We start from the raw sequence: 25966 nt of genomic DNA, 5'->3' as shown, positions 1-25966 counted from the left end.
ACTTCCATAGAGTTTTTCTCAAATTTGCTTTGTTAAAATCCCCAGCTACAATAAATGTCGCCTCAGGATATATGGTTTCCAGTGTAGTTCCTTGAGGGCCGTCGTGGTATTGCCTTGAGGGGGAATATATATGGCTGTGAGTATAACAGAAAATAATTTTCTTGGGAGGTAATAGGTCTGGTGAACAAAATGCCTTGTGTTTCTGTATGTTATCATAATCACATCATGAGTAGTTAATCATGGGACATACACCATCACCTTTCTTCTTCCCGGAGAGTTCTTCATTCCTGTCTGCGCGATGTACTGGGAATCTAGCTGGCGGGACCACAGTCATTGAAAATAAGAATTTGTTTCTTAACTGACTTGCCTGGTTAAATAAAGATAAAATAGATTTGTCTCTCTCTCTCCTCTTCTAGGTGTTTGTGCTGTGTCATGGCCTGTTGCAGCTCACCCAGCTCCTGTACAGCTCCTACTTTAAGAGCACCATCACCACCATCGAGAGATGCTTTGGCCTCAGCAGCTTCTCCTCCGGTACCGTCTCCTCTCTGCACGAGGTAGGACACAGACCTGCTGTATCCAGATTACAGGGCTCCCTCTGTCTCCATCCGTCTCTAGGTGGGGAACACAGACCTGCTGTGTCCTGACTACAGGGCTCCCTCTGTCTCTAGGTGGCGGACACAGACCTGCAGTGTCCTGACTACAGGGCTCCCTCTGTCTCTAGGTGGGGGGACACAGACCTGCTGTGTCCTGACTACAGGGCTCCCTCTGTCTCTAGGTGGCGGACACAGACCTGCAGTGTCCTGACTACAGGGCTCCCTCTGTCTCTAGGTGGGGGGACACAGACCTGCAGTGTCCTGATTACAGGGCTCCCTCTGTCTCTAGGTGGGGGGACACAGACCTGCAGTGTCCTGACTACAGGGCTCCCTCTGTCTCTAGGTGGGGGGACACAGACCTGCAGTGTCCTGATTACAGGGCTCCCTCTGTCTCTAGGTGGGGGACACAGACCTGCTGTATCCAGATTACAGGGCTCTCTCTTGTCTCTAGGTGGGGGACACAGACCTGCTGTATCCAGATTACAGGGCTCCCTCTGTCTCTAGGTGGGGAACACAGACCTGCTGTATCCAGATTACAGGGCTCCCTCTGTCTCTAGGTGGGGTACACAGTACTACTGTATCCAGATTACAGGGCTCCCTCTGTCTCTAGGTGGGGTACACAGTACTACTGTATCCAGATTACAGGGCTCTCTCTTGTCTCCATCCGTCTCTAGGTGGGGAACACAGTTCTGATAGTGTTTGTGAGTTACCTGGGCAGCAGGGTCCATCGGCCTCGTCTGATTGGACTGGGTGGCTTGCTGATGTCCATCAGCGCGCTGATCCTGGCCCTACCTCACTTCCTGTCCCAGCCCTATGAGTTTGACTCTGTCATACATGGTAAGATCTAGGGGTTCAATATATATACATTTAAAAAAAATATATATATATTTATATATATATATATATATATTATATCTACAGTACTCTGCAATACAAAGGACACACTTCTGAATAAAAATCCTTCATGGGCAGAGTTTCCAGAACACAGATGTGAACCTTCTTGTGGCTGAGAAGCAGTAAGAAATGCTTCTTCGTCTACGACTAGGCTTTCGTCTGTGTCCGGGAAACTGGCCGCATGAGTTTTAAAACCTAGTATATGCAAGCATCATCCACAGTCAGTCTCTCTAAAGCATCATCCACAGTCAGTCTCTCTAAAGCATCATCCACAATCAGTCTCTCTAAAGCATCATCCACAGTCAGTCTCTCTAAAGCAGCAAGCATCATCCGCAGTCGGTCTCTCTAAAGCAGCAAGCATCATCCACAATCAGTCTCTCTAAAGCATCATCCACAGTCAATCTCTCTAAAGCATCATCCACAATCAGTCTCTCTAAAGCATCATCCACAATCAGTCTCTCTAAAGCATCATCCACAATCAGTCTCTCTAAAGCAGCAAGCATCATCCACAGTCAGTCTCTCTAAAGCAGCAAGCATCATCCACAATCAGTCTCTCTAAAGCATCATCCACAATCAGTCTCTCTAAAGCAGCAAGCATCATCCACAATCAGTCTCTCTAAAGCATCATCCACAGTCAGTCTCTCTAAAGCATCAACCACAATCAGTCTATCTAAAGCATCATCCACAGTCAGTCTCTCTAAAGCATCATCCAAAGTCAGTCTCTCTAAAGCATCATCCACAGTCAGTCTCTCTAAAGCATCATCCACAATCAGTCTCTCTAAAGCAGCAAGCATCATCCACAGTCAGTCTCTTTAAAGCAGCAAGCATCATCCACAGTCAGTCTCTCTAAAGCAGCAAGCATCATCCACAATCAGTCTCTCTAAAGCAGCAAGCATCATCCACAATCAGTCTCTCTAAAGCATCATCCACAGTCAGTCTCTCTAAAGCATCAACCACAATCAGTCTATCTAAAGCATCATCCACAGTCAGTCTCTCTAAAGCATCATCCAAAGTCAGTCTCTCTAAAGCATCATCCACAGTCAGTCTCTCTAAAGCATCATCCACAGTCAGTCTCTCTAAAGCAGCAAGCATCATCCACAGTCAGTCTCTCTAAAGCATCAACCACAATCAGTCTCTCTAAAGCAGCAAGCATCATCCACAGTCAGTCTCTCTAAAGCAGCAAGCATCATCCACAGTCCGTCTCTCTAAAGCAGCAAGCATCATCCACAGTCAGTCTCTCTAAAGCATCATCCACAGTCAGTCTCTCTAAAGCAGCAAGCATCATCCACAGTCAGTCTCTCTAAAGCATCAACCACAATCAGTCTCTCTAAAGCAGCAAGCATCATCCACAGTCAGTCTCTCTAAAGCAGCAAGCATCATCCACAGTCAGTCTCTCTAAAGCAGCAAGCATCATCCACAGTCCGTCTCTCTAAAGCAGCAAGCATCATCCACAGTCAGTCTCTCTAAAGCATCATCCACAGTCAGTCTCTCTAAAGCATCATCCACAGTCAGTCTCTCTAAAGCAGCAAGCATCATCCACAGTCAATCTCTCTAAAGCATCATCCACAATCAGTCTCTCTAAAGCAGCAAGCATCATCCACAGTCCGTCTCTCTAAAGCAGCAAGCATCATCCGCAGTCAGTCTCTCTAAAGCATCATCCACAGTCAGTCTCTCTAAAGCATCATCCACAGTCAGTCTCTCTAAAGCAGCAAGCATCATCCACAGTCAATCTCTCTAAAGCATCATCCACAATCAGTCTCTCTAAAGCAGCAAGCATCATCCACAGTCAGTCTCTCTAAAGCATCATCCACAATCAGTCTCTCTAAAGCAGCAAGCATCATCCACAGTCAGTCTCTCTAAAGCAGCAAGCATCATCCACAGTCAGTCTCTCTAAAGCATCAACCACAATCAGTCTCTCTAAAGCAGCAAGCATCATCTACAGTCAGTCTCTCTAAGCAGCAAGCATCATCCACAGTCAGTCTCTCTAAAGCAGCAAGCATCATCCACAGTCCGTCTCTCTAAAGCAGCAAGCATCATCCACAGTCAGTCTCTCTAAAGCATCATCCACAATCAGTCTCTCTAAAGCATCATCCACAGTCAGTCTCTCTAAAGCAGCAAGCATCATCCGCATTCAGTCTCTCTAAAGCATCATCCACAGTCAGTCTCTCTAAAGCAGCAAGCATCATCCGCAGTCAGTCTCTCTAAAGCAGCAAGCATCATCCACAGTCAGTCTCTCTAAAGCAGCAAGCATCATCCGCAGTCGGTATTTCTAAAGCAGCAAGCATCATCCACAGTCAGTCTCTCTAAAGCAGCAAGCATCATCCGCAGTCGGTATTTCTAAAGCAGCAAGCATCATCCGCAGTCGGTATTTCTAAAGCAGCAAGCATCATCCGCAGTCGGTCTCTCTAAAGCAGCAAGCATCATCCACAGTCGGTCTCTCTAAAGCATCATCCACAGTCAGTCTCTCTAAAGCAGCAGTCCCAGTATGTTGGACCTGACTCAGCCTGTCATAGAGTAGAGTAGTATTGTGGTAGAGTGGTGGTGTAGGGGTGGTGTGATGTTTTGGAATGGAGTGGTATAGCAGAATGGTGTAGAAAAGTGGTGTATTGGATTGGTGTGCTGAAGTGTTGTGGTGGAGTGGAATGTTGTTTTGGAGTGGTGTATTGGAGTGGTGGAGTGGAGTGGAATGGTGTATTGGAGTGGTGGAGTGGAGTGGAATGGTGTTTTGGAGTGGTGTTTTGGAGTGGTGTATTGGAGTGGTGGAGTGGAGTGGAATGGTGTTTTGGAGTGGTGTATTGGAGTGTTGTACTGAATTTGAGTTGTGTATTGGTGTGGCAGTGTGGAGGGGTGTATTGGTGTGGTAGTGTGGAGTGGTGTATTGATGTGGAGGGGTGTATTTGTGTGGTAGTGTGGAGTGGTGTATTGATGTGGAGGGGTGTATTGGTGTGGTAGTGTGGAGTGGTGTATTGATGTGGAGGGGTGTATTGGTGTGGTAGTTTGGAGTGGTGTATTGATGTGGAGGGGTGTATTGGTGTGGTAGTTTGGAGTGGTGTATTGATGTGGAGGGGTGTATTGGTGTGGTAGTTTGGAGTGGTGTATTGATGTGGAGGGGTGTATTGGTGTGATAGTGTGGAGGGGTGTATTGATGTGGAGGGGTGTATTGGTGTGGTAGTGTGGAGGGGTGTATTAGTATGGAGGGGTGTATTGGTGTGGCAGTGTGGAGGGGTGTATTAGTGTGGAGGGGTGTATTGGTGTGGAGGGGTGTATTGGTGTGGCAGTGTGTAGGGGTGTATTGGTGTGGTAGTGTGGTAGTGTGGAGGGGTGTATTGGTGTGGTGGTGTGGTAGTGTAGAGGGGTGTATTGGTGTGGTAGTGTGGAGGGGTGTATTAGTGTGGAGGGGTATATAGGTGTGGTAGTGTGGAGGGGTGTATTAGTGTTGAGGGGTGTAATGGTGTGGCAGTGTGGAGGGGTGTATTGGTGTGGCAGTGTGTAGGGGTGTATTGGTGTGGTAGTGTGGTAGTGTGGAGGGGTGTATTGGTGTGGTGGTGTGGTAGTGTAGAGGGGTGTATTGGTGTGGTAGTGTGGAGGGTGTATTAGTGTGGAGGGGTATATAGGTGTGGTAGTGTGGAGGGGTGTATTAGTGTTGAGGGGTGTATTGGTGTGGCAGTGTGTAGGGGTGTATTGGTGTGGTAGTGTGGTAGTGTGGAGGGGTGTATTGGTGTGGTGGTGTGGTAGTGTAGAGGGGTGTATTGATGTGGTAGTGTGGAGGGGTGTATTAGTGTGGAGGGGTATATAGGTGTGGTAGTGTGGAGGGGTGTATTAGTATGGAGGGGTGTATTGGTGTGGCAGTGTGGAGGGGTGTATTAGTGTGGAGGGGTGTATTGGTGTGGCAGTGTGTAGGGGTGTATTAGTGTGGAGGGGTGTATTGGTGTGGCAGTGTGTAGGGGTGTATTGGTGTGGCAGTGTGGAGGGGTGTATTAGTGTGGAGGGGTGTATTAGTGTGGAGGGGTGTATTAGTGTGGAGGGGTGTATTGGCGTGGTAGTGTGGAGGGGTGTATTGGTGTGGAGGTGTATATTGGTGTGGTAGTGTGGAGGTGTATATTGGTGTGGTAGTGTGGAGGGGTGTATTGGTGTGGTAGTGTGGAGGTGTGTATTGGTGTGGAGGGGTGTATTGGTGTGGAGGGGTGTATTAGTGTAGAAGGGTGTATTAGTGTGGAGGGGTGTATTAGTGTGGAGGGGTGTATTAGTGTGGAGGGGTGTATTAGTGTGGTAGTGTGGAGGGGTATATTGGTGTGGTAGTGTGGAGGGGTGTATTGGTGTGGTAGTGTGGAGGGGTGTATTGGTGTGGTAGTGTGGAGTGGTGTATTGGTGTATTAGTGTGGAGGGGTGTATTGGTGTGGTGGTGAACATGGCCAAGATGTTCAAATGTTCATAAATGACCAGCAGGGTCAAATAATTGTGTAGTGGTGTGGATTGGTTTGGTGGATTGATGTAGTGGTTTAGGGGATTGGTTTAGTAGTGTGGTGGAGTGGATTGGTTTAGTGGCATAGTGGATTGGTTTAGTATTGGTGTGGTGTGGTGGTTTATTGGATTGGTGTAGTGGTGTGGTGGATTGGTTTAGTGGTGTGGTGGAGTGGATTGGTTTAGTGGTGTGGTGGAGTGGATTGGTTTAGTGGTGTGGTGGAGTGGATTGGTTTAGTAGTGTAGTGTAGTGGATTGGTTTAGTGGTGTGGTGTGGTTTAGTGGATTGGTTTAGTGTTGTGGTTTAGTGGATTGGTTTAGTGGTGTGGTTTAGTGGATTGGTTTAGTGGTGTGGTGGAGTGGATTGGTTTAGTGGTGTGGTGGATTGGTTTAGTGGTGTGGGGTGGATTGGTTTAGTGGTGTGGTAGATTGGTTTAATGGTTTAGTGTAGTGGTGTGGTTTAGTGGATTGGTGTAGTGGATTGGTTTAGTGGTGTAGTGGATTGTTTTAGTGGATTGGTTTAGTATTGGTGTGGTGTGGTGGTTTATTGGATTGGTGTAGTGGTGTGGTGGAGTGGATTGGTTTAGTAGTGTGGTGTGGTGGATTGGTTTAGTAGTGTGGTGTGGTTTAGTGGATTGGTGTAGTGGATTGGTTTAGTGGTGTAGTGGATTGGTTTAGTGGTGTAGTGGATTGGTTTAGTGGATTGGTTTAGTGGTGTGGTTTAGTGGATTGGTTTAGTGGTGTGGTGGAGTGGATTGGTTTTGTGGTGTGGTGGATTGGTTTAGTGGTGTGGTGGATTGGTTTAGTGGTGTGGGGTGGATTGGTTTAGTGGTGTGGTAGATTGGTTTAATGGTGTAGTGGTGGGGTGGATTGGTTTAGTGTAGTGGTGTGGTTTAGTGGATTGGTGTAGTGGATTGGTTTAGTGGTGTAGTGGATTGGTTTAGTGGTGTAGTGGATTGGTTTAGTGGATTGGTTTAGTATTGGTGTGGTGTGGTGGTTTATTGGATTGGTGTAGTGGTGTGGTGGAGTGGATTGGTTTACTAGTGTAGTGGTGGATTGGTTTAGTAGTGTGGTGTGGTGGATTGGTTTAGTAGTGTGGTGTGGTGGAGTGGATTAGTTTAGTGGTGTAGTGGATTGCTTTAGTGGTGTGGTGGGGTGGATTGGTTTAGTGTAGTGGTGTGGTTTAGTGGATTGGTGTAGTGGATTGGTTTAGTGGTGTAGTGGATTGGTTTAGTGGTGTAGTGGATTGGTTTAGTGGATTGGTTTAGTGTTGTGGTTTAGTGGATTGGTTTAGTGGTGTGGTTTAGTGGATTGGTTTAGTGGTGTGGTGGAGTGGATTGGTTTTGTGGTGTGGTGGATTGGTTTAGTGGTGTGGTGGATTGGTTTAGTGGTGTGGGGTGGATTGGTTTAGTGGTGTGGGGTGGATTGGTTTAGTGGTGTGGTAGATTGGTTTAATGGTGTAGTGGTGTGGTGGGGTGGATTGGTTTAGTGTAGTGGTGTGGTTTAGTGGATTGGTGTAGTGGATTGGTTTAGTGGTGTAGTGGATTGGTTTAGTGGTGTAGTGGATTGGTTTAGTGGATTGGTTTAGTATTGGTGTGGTGTGGTGGTTTATTGGATTGGTGTAGTGGTGTGGTGGAGTGGATTGGTTTACTAGTGTAGTGGTGGATTGGTTTAGTAGTGTGGTGTGGTGGATTGGTTTAGTAGTGTGGTGTGGTGGAGTGGATTAGTTTAGTGGTGTAGTGGATTGCTTTAGTGGTGTGGTGGGGTGGATTGGTTTAGTGGTGTGGTGGGGTGGATTGGATTTGTTTAGTGGTGTGGTTTAGTGGATTGGTTTAGTGGTGTGGTGGGTTGGATTGGTTTAGTGGTGTGTTTCAGTGGATTGGTTTAGTTTTGTGGTGGATTGGATTGGTTTAGTGGTGTGGTGGAGTGGATTGGATTAGTAGTGTGGTGGATTGGATTAGTAGTGTGGTGGAGTGGATTGGATTAGTGGTGTAGTGGAGTGGATTGGTGGTGGAGTGGATTGGTTTAGTGGTGTGGTGGATTGCTTTTGTGGTGTGGTGGGGTGGATTGGTTTAGTGGTGGAGTGGATTGGTTTAGTGGTGGAGTGGATTGGTTTAGTGGTGGAGTGGATTGGTTTAGTGGCGTGGTGGATTGGTTTAGTGGTGTGGTGGATTGGTTTAGTGGTGTGATGGGGTGGACGGGTTTAGTGGTGTGGTGGAGTGGATTGGATTAGTAGTGTGGTGGATTGGATTAGTAGTGTGGTGTATTGGATTAGTAGTGTGGTGGAGTGGATTGGATTAGTAGTGTGGTGGATTGGATTAGTAGTGTGGTGGAGTGGATTGGATTAGTGGTGTGGTGGAGTGGATTTGTTTAGTGGTGTGGTGGAGTGGATTGGATTAGTGGTGTGGTGGAGTGGATTGGATTAGTGGTGTGGTGGAGTGGATTGGTTTAGTGGTGTGTTGGATTGGATTGGTTTAGTGGTGTGGTGGATTGCTTTTGTGGTGTGGTGGGGTGGATTGGTTTAGTGGTGTGGTGGATTGGTTTAGTGTTGTGGTGGAGTGGATTGGTTTAGTGGTGGAGTGGATTGGTTTAGTGGCGTGGTGGATTGGTTTAGTGGTGTGGTGGATTGGTTTAGTGGTGTGGTGGATTGGTTTAGTGTTGTGGTTTAGTGGATTGGTTTAGTGGTGTGGTTTAGTTGATTGTTTTAGTGGTGTGGTGGAGTGGATTGGTTTAGTGGTGTGATGGGGTGGACGGGTTTAGTGGTGTGGTGGATTGGATTAGTAGTGTGGTGGATTGGATTAGTAGTGTGGTGGATTGGATTAGTAGTGTGGTGGAGTGGATTGGATTAGTAGTGTGGTGGATTGGATTAGTAGTGTGGTGGAGTGGATTGGATTAGTGGTGTGGTGGAGTGGATTGGATTAGTGGTGTGGTGGAGTGGATTGGTTTAGTGGTGTGTTGGATTGGATTGGTTTAGTGGTGTGGTGGATTGCTTTTGTGGTGTGGTGGGGTGGATTGGTTTAGTGTTGTGGTGGATTGGTTTAGTGTTGTGGTGGAGTGGATTGGTTTAGTGGTGGAGTGGATTGGTTTAGTGGCGTGGTGGATTGGTTTAGTGATGTGGTGGATTGGTTTAGTGGTGTGGTGGATTGGTTTAGTGGTGTGGTGGAGTGGATTGGTTTAGTGGATTGGTTTAGTGGTGTGGTTTAGTTGATTGTTTTAGTGGTGTGGTGGAGTGGATTGGTTTAGTGGTGTGGTGGAGTGGATTGGTTTAGTGGTGTGGTGTATTGCTTTTGTGGTGTGGTGGGGTGGATTGGTTTAGTGGTGTGGTGGATTGGTTTAGTAGTGTGGTGGATTGGTTTAGTGTTGTGGTGGAGTGGATTGGTTTAGTGGCGTGGTGGATTGGTTTAGTGGTGTGGTGGATTGGTTTAGTGGTGTGATGGGGTGGACGGGTTTAGTGGTGTGGTGGAGTGGATTGGGTTTAGTGGTGTGGTGGAGTGGATTGGTTCAGTGGTGTGGTGGGGTGGACGGGTTTAGCACTGTGGTGGAGTGGATTGGTTTAGTGCTGTGGTGGAGTGTATTGGTAGAGTGCTGTGGTTTAGTGGATTGGTTTAGTAGTGTGGTGGAGTGGTTTAGTGGTGTAGTGGATTGGTTTAGTGCTGTGGTTTAGTGGTGTAGTGGAGTGGATTGGTTTAGTAGTGTGGTGGAGTGGATTGATTTAGTGGTGTGGTGGAGTGGATTGGTTTTGTGGAGTGGATTGGTTTAGTGGTGTGGTTTCGTGGATTGGTTTAGTGGTGTGGTTTCGTGGATTGGTTTAGTGGTGTGGTTTAGTGGATTGGTTTAGTGGTGTGGTGTTGTGGATTGGTTTTGTGGTGTGGTGGATTGGTTTAGTGGTGTGGTGGATTGGTTTAGTAGTGTGGGGTGGATTGGTTTAGTGGTGTAGTGGTGTGGTGGGGTGGATTGGTTTAGTGTAGTGGTGTGGTTTAGTGGATTGGTGTAGTGGATTGGTTTAGTGGTGTAGTGGATTGGTTTAGTGGTGTAGTTGATTGGTGTAGTGGATTGGTTTAGTATTGGTGTGGTGTGGTGGTTTATTGGATTTGTGTAGTGGTGTGGTGGAGTGGATTGGTTTCGTGGTGTGGTGGAGTGGATTGGTTTTGTGGTGTGTTGGAGTGGATTGGTTTAGTAGTGTAGTGGTGGATTGGTTTAGTAGTGTGGTGTGGTGGATTGGTTTAGTAGTGTGGTGTGGTGGATTGGTTTAGTGGTGTGGTGGAGTTGATTGGTTTAGTGGTGTGGTGGAGTGGAGTGGATTAGTTTAGTGGTGTGGTGGATTGGTTTAGTGGTGTGGTGGGGTGGATTGGTTTAGTCGTGTGGTGGGGTGGATTGGATTGGTTTAGTGGTGTGGTTTAGTGGATTGGTTTAGTTGTGTGGTGGATTGGATTGGTTTAGTGGTGTGTTGGAGTGGATTGGATTAGTAGTGTGGTGGATTGGATTAGTAGTGTGGTGGAGTGGATTGGATTAGTAGTGTGGTGGAGTGGATTGGATTAGTGGTGTGGTGGAGTGGATTGGTTTAGTGTTGTAGTGGAGTGGATTGGTTTAGTGTTGTGGTTTAGTGGATTGGTTTAATGGTGTGGTTTAGTGGATTGTTTTAGTGTTGTGGTGGAGTGGATTGGTTTAGTAGTGTGGTGGAGTGGATTGGATTAGTGGTGTGGTGGAGTGGATTGGATTAGTGGTGTGGTGGAGTGGATTGGTTTAGTGTTGTGGTGGAGTGGATTGGTTTAGTGTTGTGGTTTAGTGGATTGGTTTAGTGGTGTGGTTTAGTGGATTGTTTTAGTGTTGTGGTGGAGTGGATTGGTTTAGTGGTGTGGTGGAGTGGATTGGTTTTGTGGTGCGGTGGATTGGTTTAGTGGTGTGGTGGATTGGTTTAGTAGTGTGGTGGATTGGTTTAGTGGTGTGTTGGAGTGGATTGGTTTAGTGGTGTGGTGGATTGGTTTAGTGGTGTGATGGGGTGGACAGGTTTAGTGGTGTGGTGGAGTGGATTGGTTTAGTGGTGTGGATTTGTTTAGTGCTGTGGTTTATTGGATTTGTTTAGTGGTGTGGTGGAGTGGATTGGTTTAGTGCTGTGGTTTAGTGGTGTGATGGAGTGGATTGGTTTAGTAGTGTGGTGGAGTGGATTGGTTTAGTGGTGTGGTGGAGTGGATTGGTTTAGTGGTGTGGTGGAGTGGATTGGTTTAGTGGTGTGGTGGAGTTGATTGGTTTAGTGGTGTTGTTTAGTGGATTGTTTTAGTGGTGTGGTGGAGTGGATTGGTTTAGTGGTGTAGTGGATTGGTTTAATGGATTGGTTTAGTATTGGTGTGGTGTGCTGGTTTATTGGATTGGTTTAGTGGTGTGGTGGAGTGGATTTGTTTTAGTGATGTGGTGTGGTGGATTGGTTTAGTGGTGTGGTGGATTGGTTTAGCGCTGTGGTGTGGTGGATTGGTTTAGTGGTGTGGTGGAGTGGTTTAGTGGTGTGTATTGGTTTAGTGGTGTGGATTGGTTTAGTGGTGTGGTTAGATATGCATGTTTGGATTTAGAAATAATGAATTGTGAAAGCCAGCCTGTTCTACAGGTGTTCTCTAGCTGAACCCATTCTACATAAATCAGCAGGAAAATGTTAATCTCTGAGCACTTCAAAAAAGCCAAGAAGATTAAGACTGTCTCTCAGGCAGTTGATTTAATTGAGAGCTCTGTTCATTCTCTTCCCTCCTCCTCTGTCTGCCCTGTAGACTAACACACACACACAACATGCATGCATACACACACACACACATACCGACCCACTACCCTGGCTGGATGCTACTTGTCATGGGGTACCACTGAAGGGTCACATCATCAAACTCCAGGAACAGCTGTGTATTGTTCACAGGTCTGTAATTAACTCTGTCTTGTCTCTCTGTGTCTGTCTTGTCTCTGTCTGTCTGTCTGTCTGTCTGTCTGTCTGTCTGTCTGTCTGTCTGTCTGTCTGTCTGTCTGTACTTGTGTCTGTGTGCTTGTGTCTGTGGATGTGTTTTTCCCTAGATCGCCAAGATCTGTGTTCACTCCAAGGTACCTCCAACATGACAGAGGCCTGTGGGAAGACCGAGATCAAGCGTATAGCAGACACCAACAACTTGTGGCTGCTCATGGCTATAGCTCAGCTGCTGTTCGGAGTGGGGTCTGTTCCCATACAACCCTTTGGTATCTCTTATGTGGATGACTTCGCCGGACGAGGCAACTCCCCCCTCTACATAGGTAAGAGGCCTGTAGCTTACTGAAACACTAGAACCTCTACATAGGTAAGAGGCCTATAGCTTACTGAAACACCAGAACCTCTACATAGGTAAGAGGCCCATAGCTTACTGAAACACCAGAACCTCTACATAGGTAAGAGGCCTATAGCTTACTGAAACACTAGAACCTCTAAATAGGTAAGAGGCCTGTAGCTTACTGAAACACCAGAACCTCTACATAGGTAAGAGGCCTGTAGCTTACTGAAACACTAGAACCTCTACATAGGTAAGAGGCCTGTAGCCTACTTAAACACTAGTCTCTCCACATAGGTAAGAGGCCTGTAGCTTACTGAAACACTAGAACCTCTAAATAGGTAAGAGGCCTGTAGCTTATTGAAACACCAGAACCTCTACATAGGTAAGAGGCCTGTAGCTTACTGAAACACTAGTCTCTCTACATAGGTAAGAGGCCTATAGCTTACTGAAACACTAGTCTCTCTACATAGGTAAGAGGCCTATAGCTTACTGAAACACTAGTCTCTCTACATAGGTAAGAGGCCTATAGCTTACTGAAACACTAGTCTCTCTACATAGGTAAGAGGCCTATAGCTTACTGAAACACTAGTCTCTCTACATAGGTAAGAGGCCTGTAGCTTACTGAAACACTAGTCTCTCTATATAGGTAAGAGGCCTGTAGCTTACTGAAACACCAGAACCTCTACATAGGTAAGAGGCCTTTAGCTTACTGAAACACTAGAACCTCTACATAGGTAAGAGGCCTATAGCTTACTGAAACACTAGAACCTCTACATAGGTAAGAGGCCTATAGCTTACTGAAACACCAGAACCTCTACATAGGTAAGAGGCCTGTAGCTTACTGAAACACCAGAACCTCTACATAGGTAAGAGGCCTATAGCTTACTGAAACACCAGAACCTCTACATAGGTAAGAGGCCTGTAGCTTACTGAAACACCAGAACCTCTACATAGGTAAGAGGCCTATAGCTTACTGAAACACTAGAACCTCTACATAGGTAAGAGGCCTGTAGCTTACTGAAACACTAGAACCTCTACATAGGTAAGAGGCCTGTAGCTTACTGAAACACCAGAACCTCTACATAGGTAAGAGGCCTGTAGCTTACTGAAACACTAGTCTCTCTATATAGGGGCGACAGGGTAGCCTCGCGTTGGACTAGTAACCGAAAGTTTGAAAGTTCAAATCCCCGAGCTGACAAGGTACAAATCTGTCGTTCTGCCCCTGAACAGGCAGTTAACCCACTGTTCCTAGGCCATCATTGAAAATAAGAATTTGTTCTTAACTGACTTGCCTAGTTAAATAAAGGTAAAAAAATTAAAATAAAATAAGAGGCCTGTAGCCGACTCAAACTAGTCTCTCTACATAGGGGCGACAGAGTAGCCTAGTGGTTAGAGTGTTGGACTAGTAACCGAAAGGTTGAAAGTTCAAATCCCCGAGCTGACAAGGTAAAAATCTAGTTAAATAAAGGTAAAAAAATACAAATAAAATAAGAGGCCTGTAGCTGACTCAAACTAGTCTCTCTACATAGGGGCGACAGAGTAGCCTAGTGGTTAGAGTGTTGGACTAGTAAACGAAAGGTTGAAAGTTCAAATCCCCGAGCTGACAAGGTAAAAATCTAGTTAAATAAAAGCCGACTCAAACTAGTCTCTCTACATAGGGGCGACAGAGTAGCCTAGTGGTTAGAGTGTTGGACTAGTAACCGAAAGGTTGAAAGTTCAAATCCCCGAGCTGACAAGGTAAAAATCTAGTTAAATAAAGGTAAAAAAATACAAATAAAATAAGAGGCCTGTAGCTGACTCAAACTAGTCTCTCTGCATACAGGCAGTATTAGCAGTATTCACCCCCTTGTATTTGTTCACATTCTGTTGCTTTACAAAGTGTTATGGAAATAGATTAGAGATTTCTTTTTGTCATTGATCAGACTGGCCTAGTTAAAGTTTAAATTAAAAAAATAAAATAAAAACTATACAAAATCCATCAGTTAAAATGTACATACAACATCTGTCAGGTCCCTCCGGTCTAGTATTGCATTTCAAGCACAGATTCAACTACAAAAACCAGGGAGCTTTTCGAAAGCCTCATAAAAGAAGGTATTGATTGGTAGATGGGTTTTGATAACAAATCAGACATTGAATATCTCTTTAAGCGCAGTTAATGACAAGTTAATAACTATACATACTGTGGATGATGCATTAAAACCACCCAGACACAATAAAGATACAGTCAACCTTCTGAACTGAGCGGCAGGACAGGAAGGAAACTGCTCAGGGATTTCACCATGAGGCCATTGGTGATTTTAAAACGGCTACAGAATTCAATGGCTGTGATAGGAGAAAACTGAGGATGGATCAACAATATTGTAGATACTCAATAATGACCTAATGACAGAGTGAAACAAAACAACTCAAGTTATACTGCAAGAAAACATGTCAAAGGAATAAACATTTTGGCCTAAATGCAAAGCTGCTTCCTTTTTCAAGCATGGTGGTGGCTGCATCATGTTATGGGTATGCTTGACATTGGCAAAGACTGGGGAGTTTTTTTCAGGATAAAAAGACACGGAATGGAACTAAGCACAGGCAAAATCCAAGAGGAAAAACCTGGTTCAGTCTGCTTTCCACCAGACACTGGGAGACAAATGAATCTTTCAGCAGGGCCTTATCTACAGTGGAAATTGCTTACCAAGAAGACCGTGAATGTTCCTGAGAGTGACCAAGTTACAGTCAAATCTGATTAAAATCTATTGCAAAACTTGAAAATTGCTGTGTATCCGTGACCCTCAACATCTTGACAGAGCTTGAATCATTTTGAAAAGAGTTATGGGCAGTTATTGCACAATCCAGGTGTGTAAAAGCTCTTAGAGACGTACCCAATAAGACTCACAGCTGTAATCGCTAGAAAAGGCGTTTCTAACCTGTATTGACTTATCTAATCTACATATACTAGTGTTACATTGTTCATTCATTTTTAAGAAATGTAAAAAATCAAAAAAATATATAAATTACTTTGAAAGATTTTGTGTGGATTGTTGACAAAAAAATGACACTTAAATCCATTTTATTACCACTTTGTAACACAATAAAATATGAAGATTACTTATGATACCCACTGTAGGTAAGAGGCTTGTAGCTATGGAAACACTAGCCTATACTATTTTTACTGACCCTATACTATTTTTACTGAGTTGTCTACGGCAACCTCCCGAGGCTAACTAAAACACCTTAGCTGAACACAAGCAGGTTGTAATCGCTTCTCTCATAGATTATGAAAAGTAAAGTTTGCCGGAGTTATTTTGCAAAAAAACAAGAGGAGAGATTGTATTCATTTAGTTAATAACAGACACTTGGACACGATCCAGCTGGTCTCTTCTTTGAGGTTTTTAGTACTGCAGCTACGGCAGTACTCAACACAGACTGTAGTATTACAGTAGGACGTGGTGTTAAAGACCCTGACTGTCTCTTTTCTCCTCAGCCATCCTGTTTGCTGTGTCTGTGTTTGGACCTGCCTTTGGCTTCCTGCTGGGCTCCGTCATGCTGAGGATCTATGTGGACGTGGACAGAACCGGCTCAGGTAGACACTGCGTTTGGGTTGTTACATGGTGGACAGAACCAGTTCAGGTTGATACTGGGTTTGGGTTGTTACGTGGCGGACAGAACCAGTTCAGGTTGATACTGCGTTTGGGTTGTTACATGGCGGACAGAACCGGCTCAGGTTGATACTGCGTTTGGGTTGTTACATGGTGGACAGAACCAGTTCAGGTTGATACTGGGTTTGGGTTGTTACGTGGCGGACAGAACCGGTTCAGGTTGACACTGCGTTTGGGTTGTTACATGGAGGACAGAACCGGTTCAGGTTGATACTGCGTTTGGGTTGTTACATGGTGGACAGAACCAGTTCAGGTTGATACTGGGTTTGGGTTGTTACATGGAGGACAGAACCGGCTCAGGTTGATACTGGGTTTGGGTTGTTACGTGGCGGACAGAACCGGCTCAGGTTGATACTGGGTTTGGGTTGTTACATGGTGGACAGAACCGGCTCAGGTTGATACTGGGTTTGGGTTGTTAGATTGGTGGCAGAGGTTGGCTAGCTGGTTGGCGTGTAGGATTGCATTGCTTGTTAAGCAACTCCAGTGTATATTTGGCCTTGTGTTTTAGGTTATTGTCCTGCTGAAAGGTGTATTTATCTCCATGTCTGGGTAGGAAGCAGACTGAACCAAGTTTTCCTCTAGGATTTTCACCGTGCCTAGCGCTAATCCATTTATTTTTATCCTATAAAAAAAAACTCCCTAGTCCTTGCCGATGACAAGCATACCCATAACATGAAGATGTCACCACCTGCTTGAAAATATTAATCAGTGGTACTAAGTGATGTGTTGGATTTGCCCCTAATATAAAGTTTTGTATTCAGGACAAAATTTAAATTTCTTTAACACATTTTTTTGCAGTATTACTTTAGTGCAAACAGGATGCATGTTTAGGAATATGTTTTATTCTGTATTAACATCCTTATTTTATCTTTATTTAACTAGGCAAGTCAGTTAAGAACAAATTCTTATTTTCAATGACGGCCTAGGAACAGTGGGTTAACTGCTTTGTTCAGGGGCAGAACGATTGATTTGTACCTCGTCAGGCTAGTAACCTTCCGGTTACTAGCCCAACGCTCTAACCACTAGGCTACCCTGATTTTAGTATTGTGGAGTAACTACAATGTTGTCCTCTCAACTCTTCTCCAGGTTCATCTGTAGTTGAGGGCTTTGAGATTCACTTCTTTTTAGGTGGTTGTAGAACTGAACGTCTCTTTTCTGGATTTTGATCGTTTGAGGGAATCCTCCTAATTCTGCATTATTTGAAGTTTTAAGTTGTACGCATGGGGATATCTTTGCAGAATTCTGCATGAAGTCTCAATTTGATGTTTGTCCCATTTTGTGAATTCTAGGTTGTTGAAGTATTCTTAGCCAGATGTACGTAACAACCCAAACCCAAGGCCATCAGACTGTTAAACAGCCACCACTAACATTGAGTGGCTGCTGCCAACACACTGACTCAACTCCAGCCACTTTAATAATGGGAATTGATGGGAAAGGATGTAAAATATATCACTAGCCACTTTAAACAATGCTACCTAATATAATGTTTACATACCCTACATTATTCATCTCATATGTATACGTATATACTGTACTCTATATCATCTACTGCATCCTTATGTAATACATGTATCACTAGCCACTTTAACTATGCCACTTTGTTTACATACTCATCTCATATGTATATACTGTACTCGATACCATCTACTGTATCTTGCCTATGCTGCTCTGTACCATCACTCATTCATATATCTTTATGTACATATTCTTTATACCCTTACACTTGTGTGTATAAGACAGTAGTTTTGGAATTGTTAGTTAGATTACTTGTTGGTTATTACTGCATTGTCGGAACTAGAAGCATTTCGCTACACTCGCATTAACATCTGCTAACCATGTGTATGTGACAAATAAAATTTGATTTGATTTATGTTCCTTTGATGACATATAAGGCCCTTCTTGCCTTGTCTCTTAGATTGTTTATAGCCTTGTGGAAGTTACCTGTGGTGCTGATGTTAACGCCAAGTTGGGTATAATTTGTGTGCTCGAGGGCAACAAAGTCTTGGTGGAATTTTTATTTGTGGTCCTGGCAACTGGACCTTTCTTGGAACACTTTGTGTTATAACTGTCAGGGCCCAGGGCTCTGTGCAGAATATCTAGGTGCTGCTGTAGGCTGGTTGGGGACAGGAACAACAGATCATCAGCGAACTGTAGACATTTGACTTTAGAGTGTAGTAGGCTGAGGCCGGATGCTTCAGACCGTTCTAGAGCTTTCTCTCTCATAGACTTTATTGACACGGCAAGTTAAATTACTTCCATTGTCAAAGTATACATTTAACAACAATGGTGGGACCAACAGCAATCATAATAATAATAATAATAATAATAATAATAATAGTAGTGGAACTGTGATTACCATTAACAGCAACAACAATATTCATGAGAATAACACATCAAATAAATAGTAGTTGGGTCGTCTCAACATGACTGAGATGGCATGTCACTCTCCCCGGCAAGAAAACCAAAACTGAGCCTCAAACATACGGGGAAACTAACAAAGAGTCACTGACAACAACCAAAACAGGTGGGGGTATAAAAAACAAATACTCATGGGGTTGTCACTAAACGTTGACGAGCAACAACAACGAGAACCTGAAAGACACCCACCATGAGACACACTACATTTACCCACTAAGAGGCAAGCAAAACAAAAACAGGGAAGATCAGATAAAGGATTGTTTGTCTCGAAATCAAATAGGAAGTGCCAACTAAAGAGTTAACCCTCCACATCTCTCAAGACAACTGGAGCACTGGGCCAGCCACTCTTAAATATCCCCCTGGGCCAGCCACTCTTAAATATCCCCTGGGCCAGCCACTCTTAAATATCCCCTGGGCCAGCCACTCTTAAATATCCCCTGGGCCAGCCACTCTTAAATATCCCCTGGGCCAGCCACTCTTAAATATCCCCCTGGGCCAGCCACTCTTAAATATCACCTGGGCCAGCCACTCTTAAATATCCCCTGGGCCAGCCACTCTTAAATATCCCCTGGGCCAGCCACTTTTAAATATCCTCCTGGGCCAGCCACTCTTAAATATCCCCTGGGCCAGCCACTCTTAAATATCCCCTGGACCAGCCACTCTTAAATATCACCTGGGCCAGCCACTCTTAAATATCCCCTGGGCCAGCCACTCTTAAATATCACCTGGCCCAGCCACTCTTAAATATCCCCCTGGGCCAGCCACTCTTAAATATCCCCCTGGGCCAGCCACTCTGTAAATATCCCTGGGCCAGCCACTCTTAAATATCACCTGGGCCAGCCACTCTTAAATATCCCCTGGGCCAGCCACTCTTAAATATCCCCTGGGCCAGCCACTCTTAAATATCCCCTGGGCCAGCCACTCTTAAATATCCCCTGGGCCAGTCACTCTTAAATACCCCCCTGGGCCAGTCACTCTTAAATATCCCCTGGGCCAGCCACTCTTAAATATCCCCTGGGCCAGCCACTCTTAAATATCACCTGGCCCAGCCACTCTTAAATATCCCCCTGGGCCAGCCACTCTTAAATATCCCCCTGGGCCAGCCACTCTGTAAATATCCCCTGGGCCAGCCACTCTTAAATATCACCTGGGCCAGCCACTCTTAAATATCCCCTGGCCCAGCCACTCTTAAATATCCCCTGGGCCAGCCACTCTTAAATATCCCCTGGGCCAGTCACTCTTAAATATCCCCTGGGCCAGCCACTCTTAAATATCCCCCTGGGCCAGCCACTCTTAAATATCCCCTGGGCCAGCCACTCTTAAATATCCCCTGGGCCAGTCACTCTTAAATATCCCCCTGGGCCAGCCACTCTTAAATATCCCCTGGGCCAGTCACTCTTAAATACCCCCCTGGGCCAGCCACTCTTAAATATCCCCCTGGGCCAGCCACTCTAAAATATCCCCTGGGCCAGCCACTCTTAAATATCCCCTGGGCCAGCCACTCTTAAATATCCCCTGGGCCAGCACAGGTAAAACACCTTCCAACTATAATGAGATGACAAACCAGCACAGATGTAACACGTACTGACTAACGAGGTGACACCAGAGTGAGCACAGCCTGTCCTCTCTGGGCAACCAGGTTTGTCTATGACGACAAGTCTCTATGGCCAGACTGTGCTCACTGAGTCTGTACCTCGTCAGTGTTTTCCATCAGTCACAGGGGTCAGATAGTCTGCCACAGTGTACTGTATCAGTCACAGGGGTCAGATAGTCTGCCACAGTGTACTGTATCAGTCACAGGGGTCAGATAGTCTGCCACAGTGTACTGTATCAGTCACAGGGGTCAGATAGTCTGCCACAGTGTACTGTATCAGTCACAGGGGTCAGATAGTCTGCCACAGTGTACTGTATCAGTCACAGGGGTCAGATAGTCTGCCACAGTGTACTGTATCAGTCACAGGGGTCAGATAGTCTGCCACAGTGTACTGTATCAGTCACAGGGGTCAGATAGTCTGCCACAGTGTACTGTATCAGTCACAGGGGTCAGATAGTCTGCCACAGTGTACTGTATCAGTCACAGGGGTCAGATAGTCTGCCACAGTGTACTGTATCTGTCACAGGGGTCAGATAGTCTGCCACAGTGTACTGTCTGTTTAGAGACAAATAGCATTGGAGTTTCCTTGGATTTCTTGTGGTGTCTTTCCAATAGGTGATATTTTTCTTTTTGCTTTGTGATAATTTGGTTGGGCCAGATTTTCTGAGTGCTGTCCTGAGGCTCTAAGGCAGGGTTGCCCAACCCTCTTCCTGGAGATCTACCGTCCTGATAACCTACAGGACAGTAGATCTCCAGGAAGAGGGTTGGACTGAAAACCTACAGGACAGTAGATCTCCAGGAAGAGGGTTGGACTGATAACCAACAGGACGGTAGATCTCCAGGAAGAGGGTTGGACTGAAAACCTACAGGACGGTAGATCTCCAGGAAGAGGGTTAGGCTGTAAACCTACAGGACGGTAGATCTCCAGGAAGAGGTTTGGACTGAAAACCTACAGGACAGTAGATCTCCAGGAAGAGGTTTGGACTGAAAACCTACAGGACAGTAGATCTCCAGGAAGAGGTTTGGACAGGACAGTAGACCTCCAGGAAGAGGTTTGGACTGAAAACCTAAGGAGGTGATAGATCTCCAGGAAGAGGTTTGGACTGAAAACCTACAGGACGGTAGATCTCCAGGAAGAGGTTTGGTAGATCTCCAGGAAGAGGGTTGGACTGAAAACCTACAGGACGGTAGATCTCCAGGAAGAGGTTTGGACTGAAAACCAACAGGATGGTAGATCTCCAGGAAGAGGGTTGGACTGAAAACCTACAGGACGGTAGATCTCCAGGAAGAGGGTTGGACAGCCCTGCTCTGTGTGATTGGTTTGGGTAAGTGAACTGAGCCTCAGAACCAGCTGGCTGTGGGGACTCTTCTCTTGTTTCATCTCTTGACATTGTAGAGCTGTGTGATGGAATGTTTTGGGGTCACTTGTTTTTAGAATGTGATGTAAAATGTGATGCCTCTTTTTTCTATTTGAATAAGGAGGGGGTATTGACCCAATTCTGCTCTACATGTGTTATTTTGAGTTTTTCTTTGCACAATACACTTGCAAAATTCTGCATGCAGTATTTCGATTGGATGTTTGTCCCATTCATGAATCATCATCATCAGTAAAGAGTGAACACCATACTTTGCTGCCAAATAGAGTATTTAAAAAAAATAGTATATGGATTGTATATTTGAATGTTCCTTTTAATGGCATAGAATGCTCTTCTTGCTTTGTCTCCCAGCTCGTTCACAGAGATGCAAAAGCTACACCTGTGTTGCTGACATTCAGTCCTAGATACGTATAGTTTTTGGTCTGTTTTTTTAATAGAACTGTTTGTATTTGTGATCTTGATTTCAGGACTTCTTGGAATAACCTAAAAAAACAGAATATAATGATATCTGTCAGAGCCCAGGTTATCAGCCCTCTCTCTCGCTCATTGGACTTACATTTACATTTAAGTCATTTAGCAGACGCTCTTATCCAGAGCGACTTACAAATTGGTGAATTCACCTTCTGACATCCAGTGGAACAGCCACTTTACAATAGTGCATCTAAATCATTTAAGGGGGGGGGGGGTGAGAAGGATTACTTATCCTATCCTAGGTATTCCTTGAAGAGGTGGGGTTTCAGGTGTCTCCGGAAGGTGGTAATTGACTCTGCTGTCCTGGCGTCGTGAGGGAGTTTGTTCCACTTCCGAGTGTATTAGGGTGAAGCCCGGGTGCTTCAGACTGTTCTAGAGCCCTCTCTTTCTCCGTCTCTGCCGGCCTAGCATGCTTAATCTCTGCCTGTCTTTCTGTCTCTCTCTCTCTCTCTAACCTTCCTCTCTCCCTCCAGTCACCAACGCTGAGCTGGCCCCTACAGACCCTCGCTGGGTGGGTGCGTGGTGGATGGGCCTCCTCGTCTCCTCTGCCAGCCTGGCCCTGACCTCCATCCCATACTTCTTCTTTCCTCGCAGCATGCCGCTGGAAGGCAATGTGGGTAACACTCTCTCACTAAAGTTCGCATCCCAAAATGGCACCCTATTCCCTACACAGGGTTCCCATATGGCTCTGATCAAAAGTAGTGCACTATGTAGGGAAAAGGGTGTCGTTTGGGATGCAGCCATAGATGCTTTTATACACTGCTTATGCGTGTGTTATAAATGGGTCTTGGCTGTTTTAGGAAGTCTTTATGTAGGTAACCACCAAATAAGGTATTACTGAAATTTCCTTGTAAACGACATTTCCAAAACATCAAGGACAAAGCAGTGCTCGGTTATTTTACTTGATTCTTCTTCTGAGAATAATAAATATCTTCCTCAGGGGAGGAATTAAGGTTGTAAGACCGGGGCCCAGACATTAATATATTTTATGTATTGTGGTATTTCATTATTTTGAATGACGTGAATAGCTAGAGCTTGAAAATGGATATTGTCTGGGAAAATAAGTATATTTTAATTCAGGTTATACTGACCTCTTCTGGCTGGAAGCCAGCAGTGCAACTGATCATTTTAGCTGCCATGTACTGTTGATTGAAGTTAACTAAGCTAGAATATTATTGTGAGGGTGATAAAGACAATATGACACCGATGTCAATGAAAATCCGCAGATGACGTGGAAGTACACAACACACTTCCTCGCCTTTTCGTCACGAGCCGTCCGTCCGTTACTGAGAACCACATAGCGGATTTTGAACAGGGTTGTTAGCATTGGCATTAACACTAGCATTGGCATTTGCATTAGCATTAAAAAATAAAATGTATTGCCCCAACTTAAGCTCAATATCTAGGCATCAGATAAGAACTGCAGCATTCATAAAGTGACCATTAGACTTGCCACAAGTTTTGTAGGGACAATAGTTTTGATTAAATGTATAATTTATCTCTCTCACGTACTCAATTCTGTCCATTTATGAATCAACGATGTGCTAACACATTTTCCGCCAAAATATCATAGTTCTCAGACAGGGTCAAGGTTCTTAGGTTGCCTAGCAACAGCGCTAGTAGCTAGCTAACACCAGTCAGATAAGAGGCAAGCTACACGCAAACGAAGCCAGCTATATTTTGCTATGGAAGGTTTTTCACATGGCTGAAGTCATCTGTGTAAACTATTGGCCTTGATACTTGCGTGTAATCAGAGAACATACACCTAAAGACAAAGACAAGCTAGAGAATGGTCCCTTTGGTGCTATTGCCAGTTACCTAGCCAACTAATATTATCCAGAGTCCTAGTTAATTAGCTACCTATCCTGGCTGCTGTGTACCAGAGTCCTAGTTAATTAGCTACCTATCCCTGCTGGCTGTGTACCAGAGTCCTAGTTAATTAGCTACCTATCCTGGCTGCTGTGTACCAGAGTCCTAGTTAATTAGCTACCTATCCCTGCTGGCTGTGTACCAGAGTCCTAGTTAGTTACCTACCTATCCCTACTGCCTGTGTACCAGAGTCCTAGTTAGTTAGCTACCTATCCTGGCTGCTGTGTACCAGAGTCCTAGTTAATTAGCTACCTACCCCTACAGCCTGTGTACCAGAGTCCTAGTTAGTTAGCTACCTATCCTGGCTGCTGTGTACCAGAGTCCTAGTTAGTTACCTATCCCTACTGCCTGTGTACCATAGTCCTAGTTAGTTAGCTACCTATCCCTACTGCCTGTGTACCAGAGTCCTAGTTAGTTAGCTACCTATCCCTACTGCCTGTGTACCAGAGTCCTAGTTAGTTAGTTACCTATCCCTACTGCCTGTGTACCAGAGTCCTAGTTAGTTAGTTACCTATCCCTACTGCCTGTGTACCATAGTCCTAGTTAGTTAGTTACCTATCCCTACTGCCTGTGTACCAGAGTCCTAGTTAGTTAGCTATCTTTCCCTGATGCTGTGTACCAGAGTCCCAGTTAGTTAGCTATCTATCCCTACTGCCTGTGTACCAGAGTCCTAGTTAGTTAGCTATCTATCCATACTGCCTGTGTACCAGAGTCCTAGTTAGTTAGCTACCTATCCCTACTGCCTGTGTACCAGAGTCCTAGTTAGTTAGTTACCTATCCCTACTGCCTGTGTACCAGTGTCCTAGTTAGTTAGTTACCTATCCTGGCTGCTGTGTACCGGAGTCCTAGTTAGTTAGCTACCTATCCCTACTGCCTGTGTACCAGAGTCCTAGTTAGTTAGTTACCTATCCCTACTGCCTGTGTACCAGAGTCCTAGTTAGTTAGTTACCTATCCCTACTGCCTGTGTACCAGAGTCCTAGTTAGTTAGCTACCTATCCCTACTGCCTGTGTACCAGAGTCCTAGTTAGTTAGTTACCTATCCCTACTGCCTGTGTACCAGAGTCCTAGTTAGTTAGTTACCTATCCCTACTGCCTGTGTACCAGAGTCCTAGTTAGTTAGTTACCTATCCCTACTGCCTGTGTACCATAGTCCTAGTTAGTTAGTTACCTATCCCTACTGCCTGTGTACCAGAGTCCTAGTTAGTTAGCTATCTATCCCTGCTGCTGTGTACCAGAGTCCTAGTTAGTTAGCTATCTATCCCTACTGCCTGTGTACCAGAGTCCTAGTTAGTTAGTTACCTATCCTGGCTGCTGTGTACCAGAGTCCTAGTTAGTTAGTTACCTATCCCTACTGCCTGTGTACCAGAGTCCTAGTTAGTTAGCTATCTATCCTGGCTGCTGTGTACCAGAGTCCTAGTTAGTTAGCTATCTATCCTGGCTGCTGTGTACCAGAGTCCTAGTTAGTTAGCTATCTATCCCTACTGCCTGTGTACCAGAGTCCTAGTTAGTTAGCTATCTATCCATACTGCCTGTGTACCAGAGTCCTAGTTAGTTAGCTACGTATCCCTACTGCCTGTGTACCAGAGTCCTAGATAGTTAGTTACCTATCCCTACTGCCTGTGTACCAGAGTCCTAGTTAGTTAGCTACCTATCCCTACTGCCTGTGTACCAGAGTCCTAGTTAGTTAGTTACCTATCCCTACTGCCTGTGTACCAGAGTCCTAGTTAGTTAGCTATCTATCCTGGCTGCTGTGTACCGGAGTCCTAGTTAGTTAGCTACCTATCCCTACTGCCTGTGTACCAGAGTCCTAGTTAGTTAGCTATCTATCCTGGCTGCTGTGTACCGGAGTCCTAGTTAGTTAGCTACCTATCCCTACTGCCTGTGTACCAGAGTCCTAGTTAGTTAGCTACCTATCCCTACTGCCTGTGTACCAGAGTCCTAGTTAGTTAGCTATCTATCCCTACTGCCTGTGTACCAGAGTCCTAGTTAGTTAGCTATCTTTCCCTGATGCTGTGTACCAGAGTCCCAGTTAGTTAGCTATCTATCCCTACTGCCTGTGTACCAGAGTCCTAGTTAGTTAGCTATCTATCCATACTGCCTGTGTACCAGAGTCCTAGTTAGTTAGCTACGTATCCCTACTGCCTGTGTACCAGAGTCCTAGTTAGTTAGTTACCTATCCCTACTGCCTGTGTACCAGTGTCCTAGTTAGTTAGTTACCTATCCTGGCTGCTGTGTACCAGAGTCCTAGTTAGTTAGTTACCTATCCCTACTGCCTGTGTACCAGAGTCCTAGTTAGTTAGTTACCTATCCCTACTGCCTGTGTACCAGAGTCCTAGTTAGTTAGTTACCTATCCCTACTGCCTGTGT

General features: G+C 45.2%; 1 protein-coding gene across 1 annotated transcript in view; it reads left to right on the top strand.

The window, feature by feature from the left end:
- Window positions 1-25966, top strand: part of LOC135525353 (solute carrier organic anion transporter family member 2A1-like) — a 72807-nt gene that overhangs the window by 24627 nt on the left and 22214 nt on the right. The window contains exons 2-6 of the mRNA XM_064953056.1: window positions 417-554; window positions 1268-1430; window positions 11997-12209; window positions 15696-15794; window positions 22203-22342. Coding sequence (XP_064809128.1) covers window positions 417-554; window positions 1268-1430; window positions 11997-12209; window positions 15696-15794; window positions 22203-22342 — 753 coding nt within the window. The remainder of the gene's footprint in view (window positions 1-416; window positions 555-1267; window positions 1431-11996; window positions 12210-15695; window positions 15795-22202; window positions 22343-25966) is intronic.

Source organism: Oncorhynchus masou, chromosome 31 (genome assembly GCF_036934945.1).
Source record: "Oncorhynchus masou masou isolate Uvic2021 chromosome 31, UVic_Omas_1.1, whole genome shotgun sequence".
Lineage (NCBI taxonomy): Eukaryota > Metazoa > Chordata > Actinopteri > Salmoniformes > Salmonidae > Oncorhynchus > Oncorhynchus masou.
This window is presented reverse-complemented; position numbering and strand designations above follow the sequence as displayed.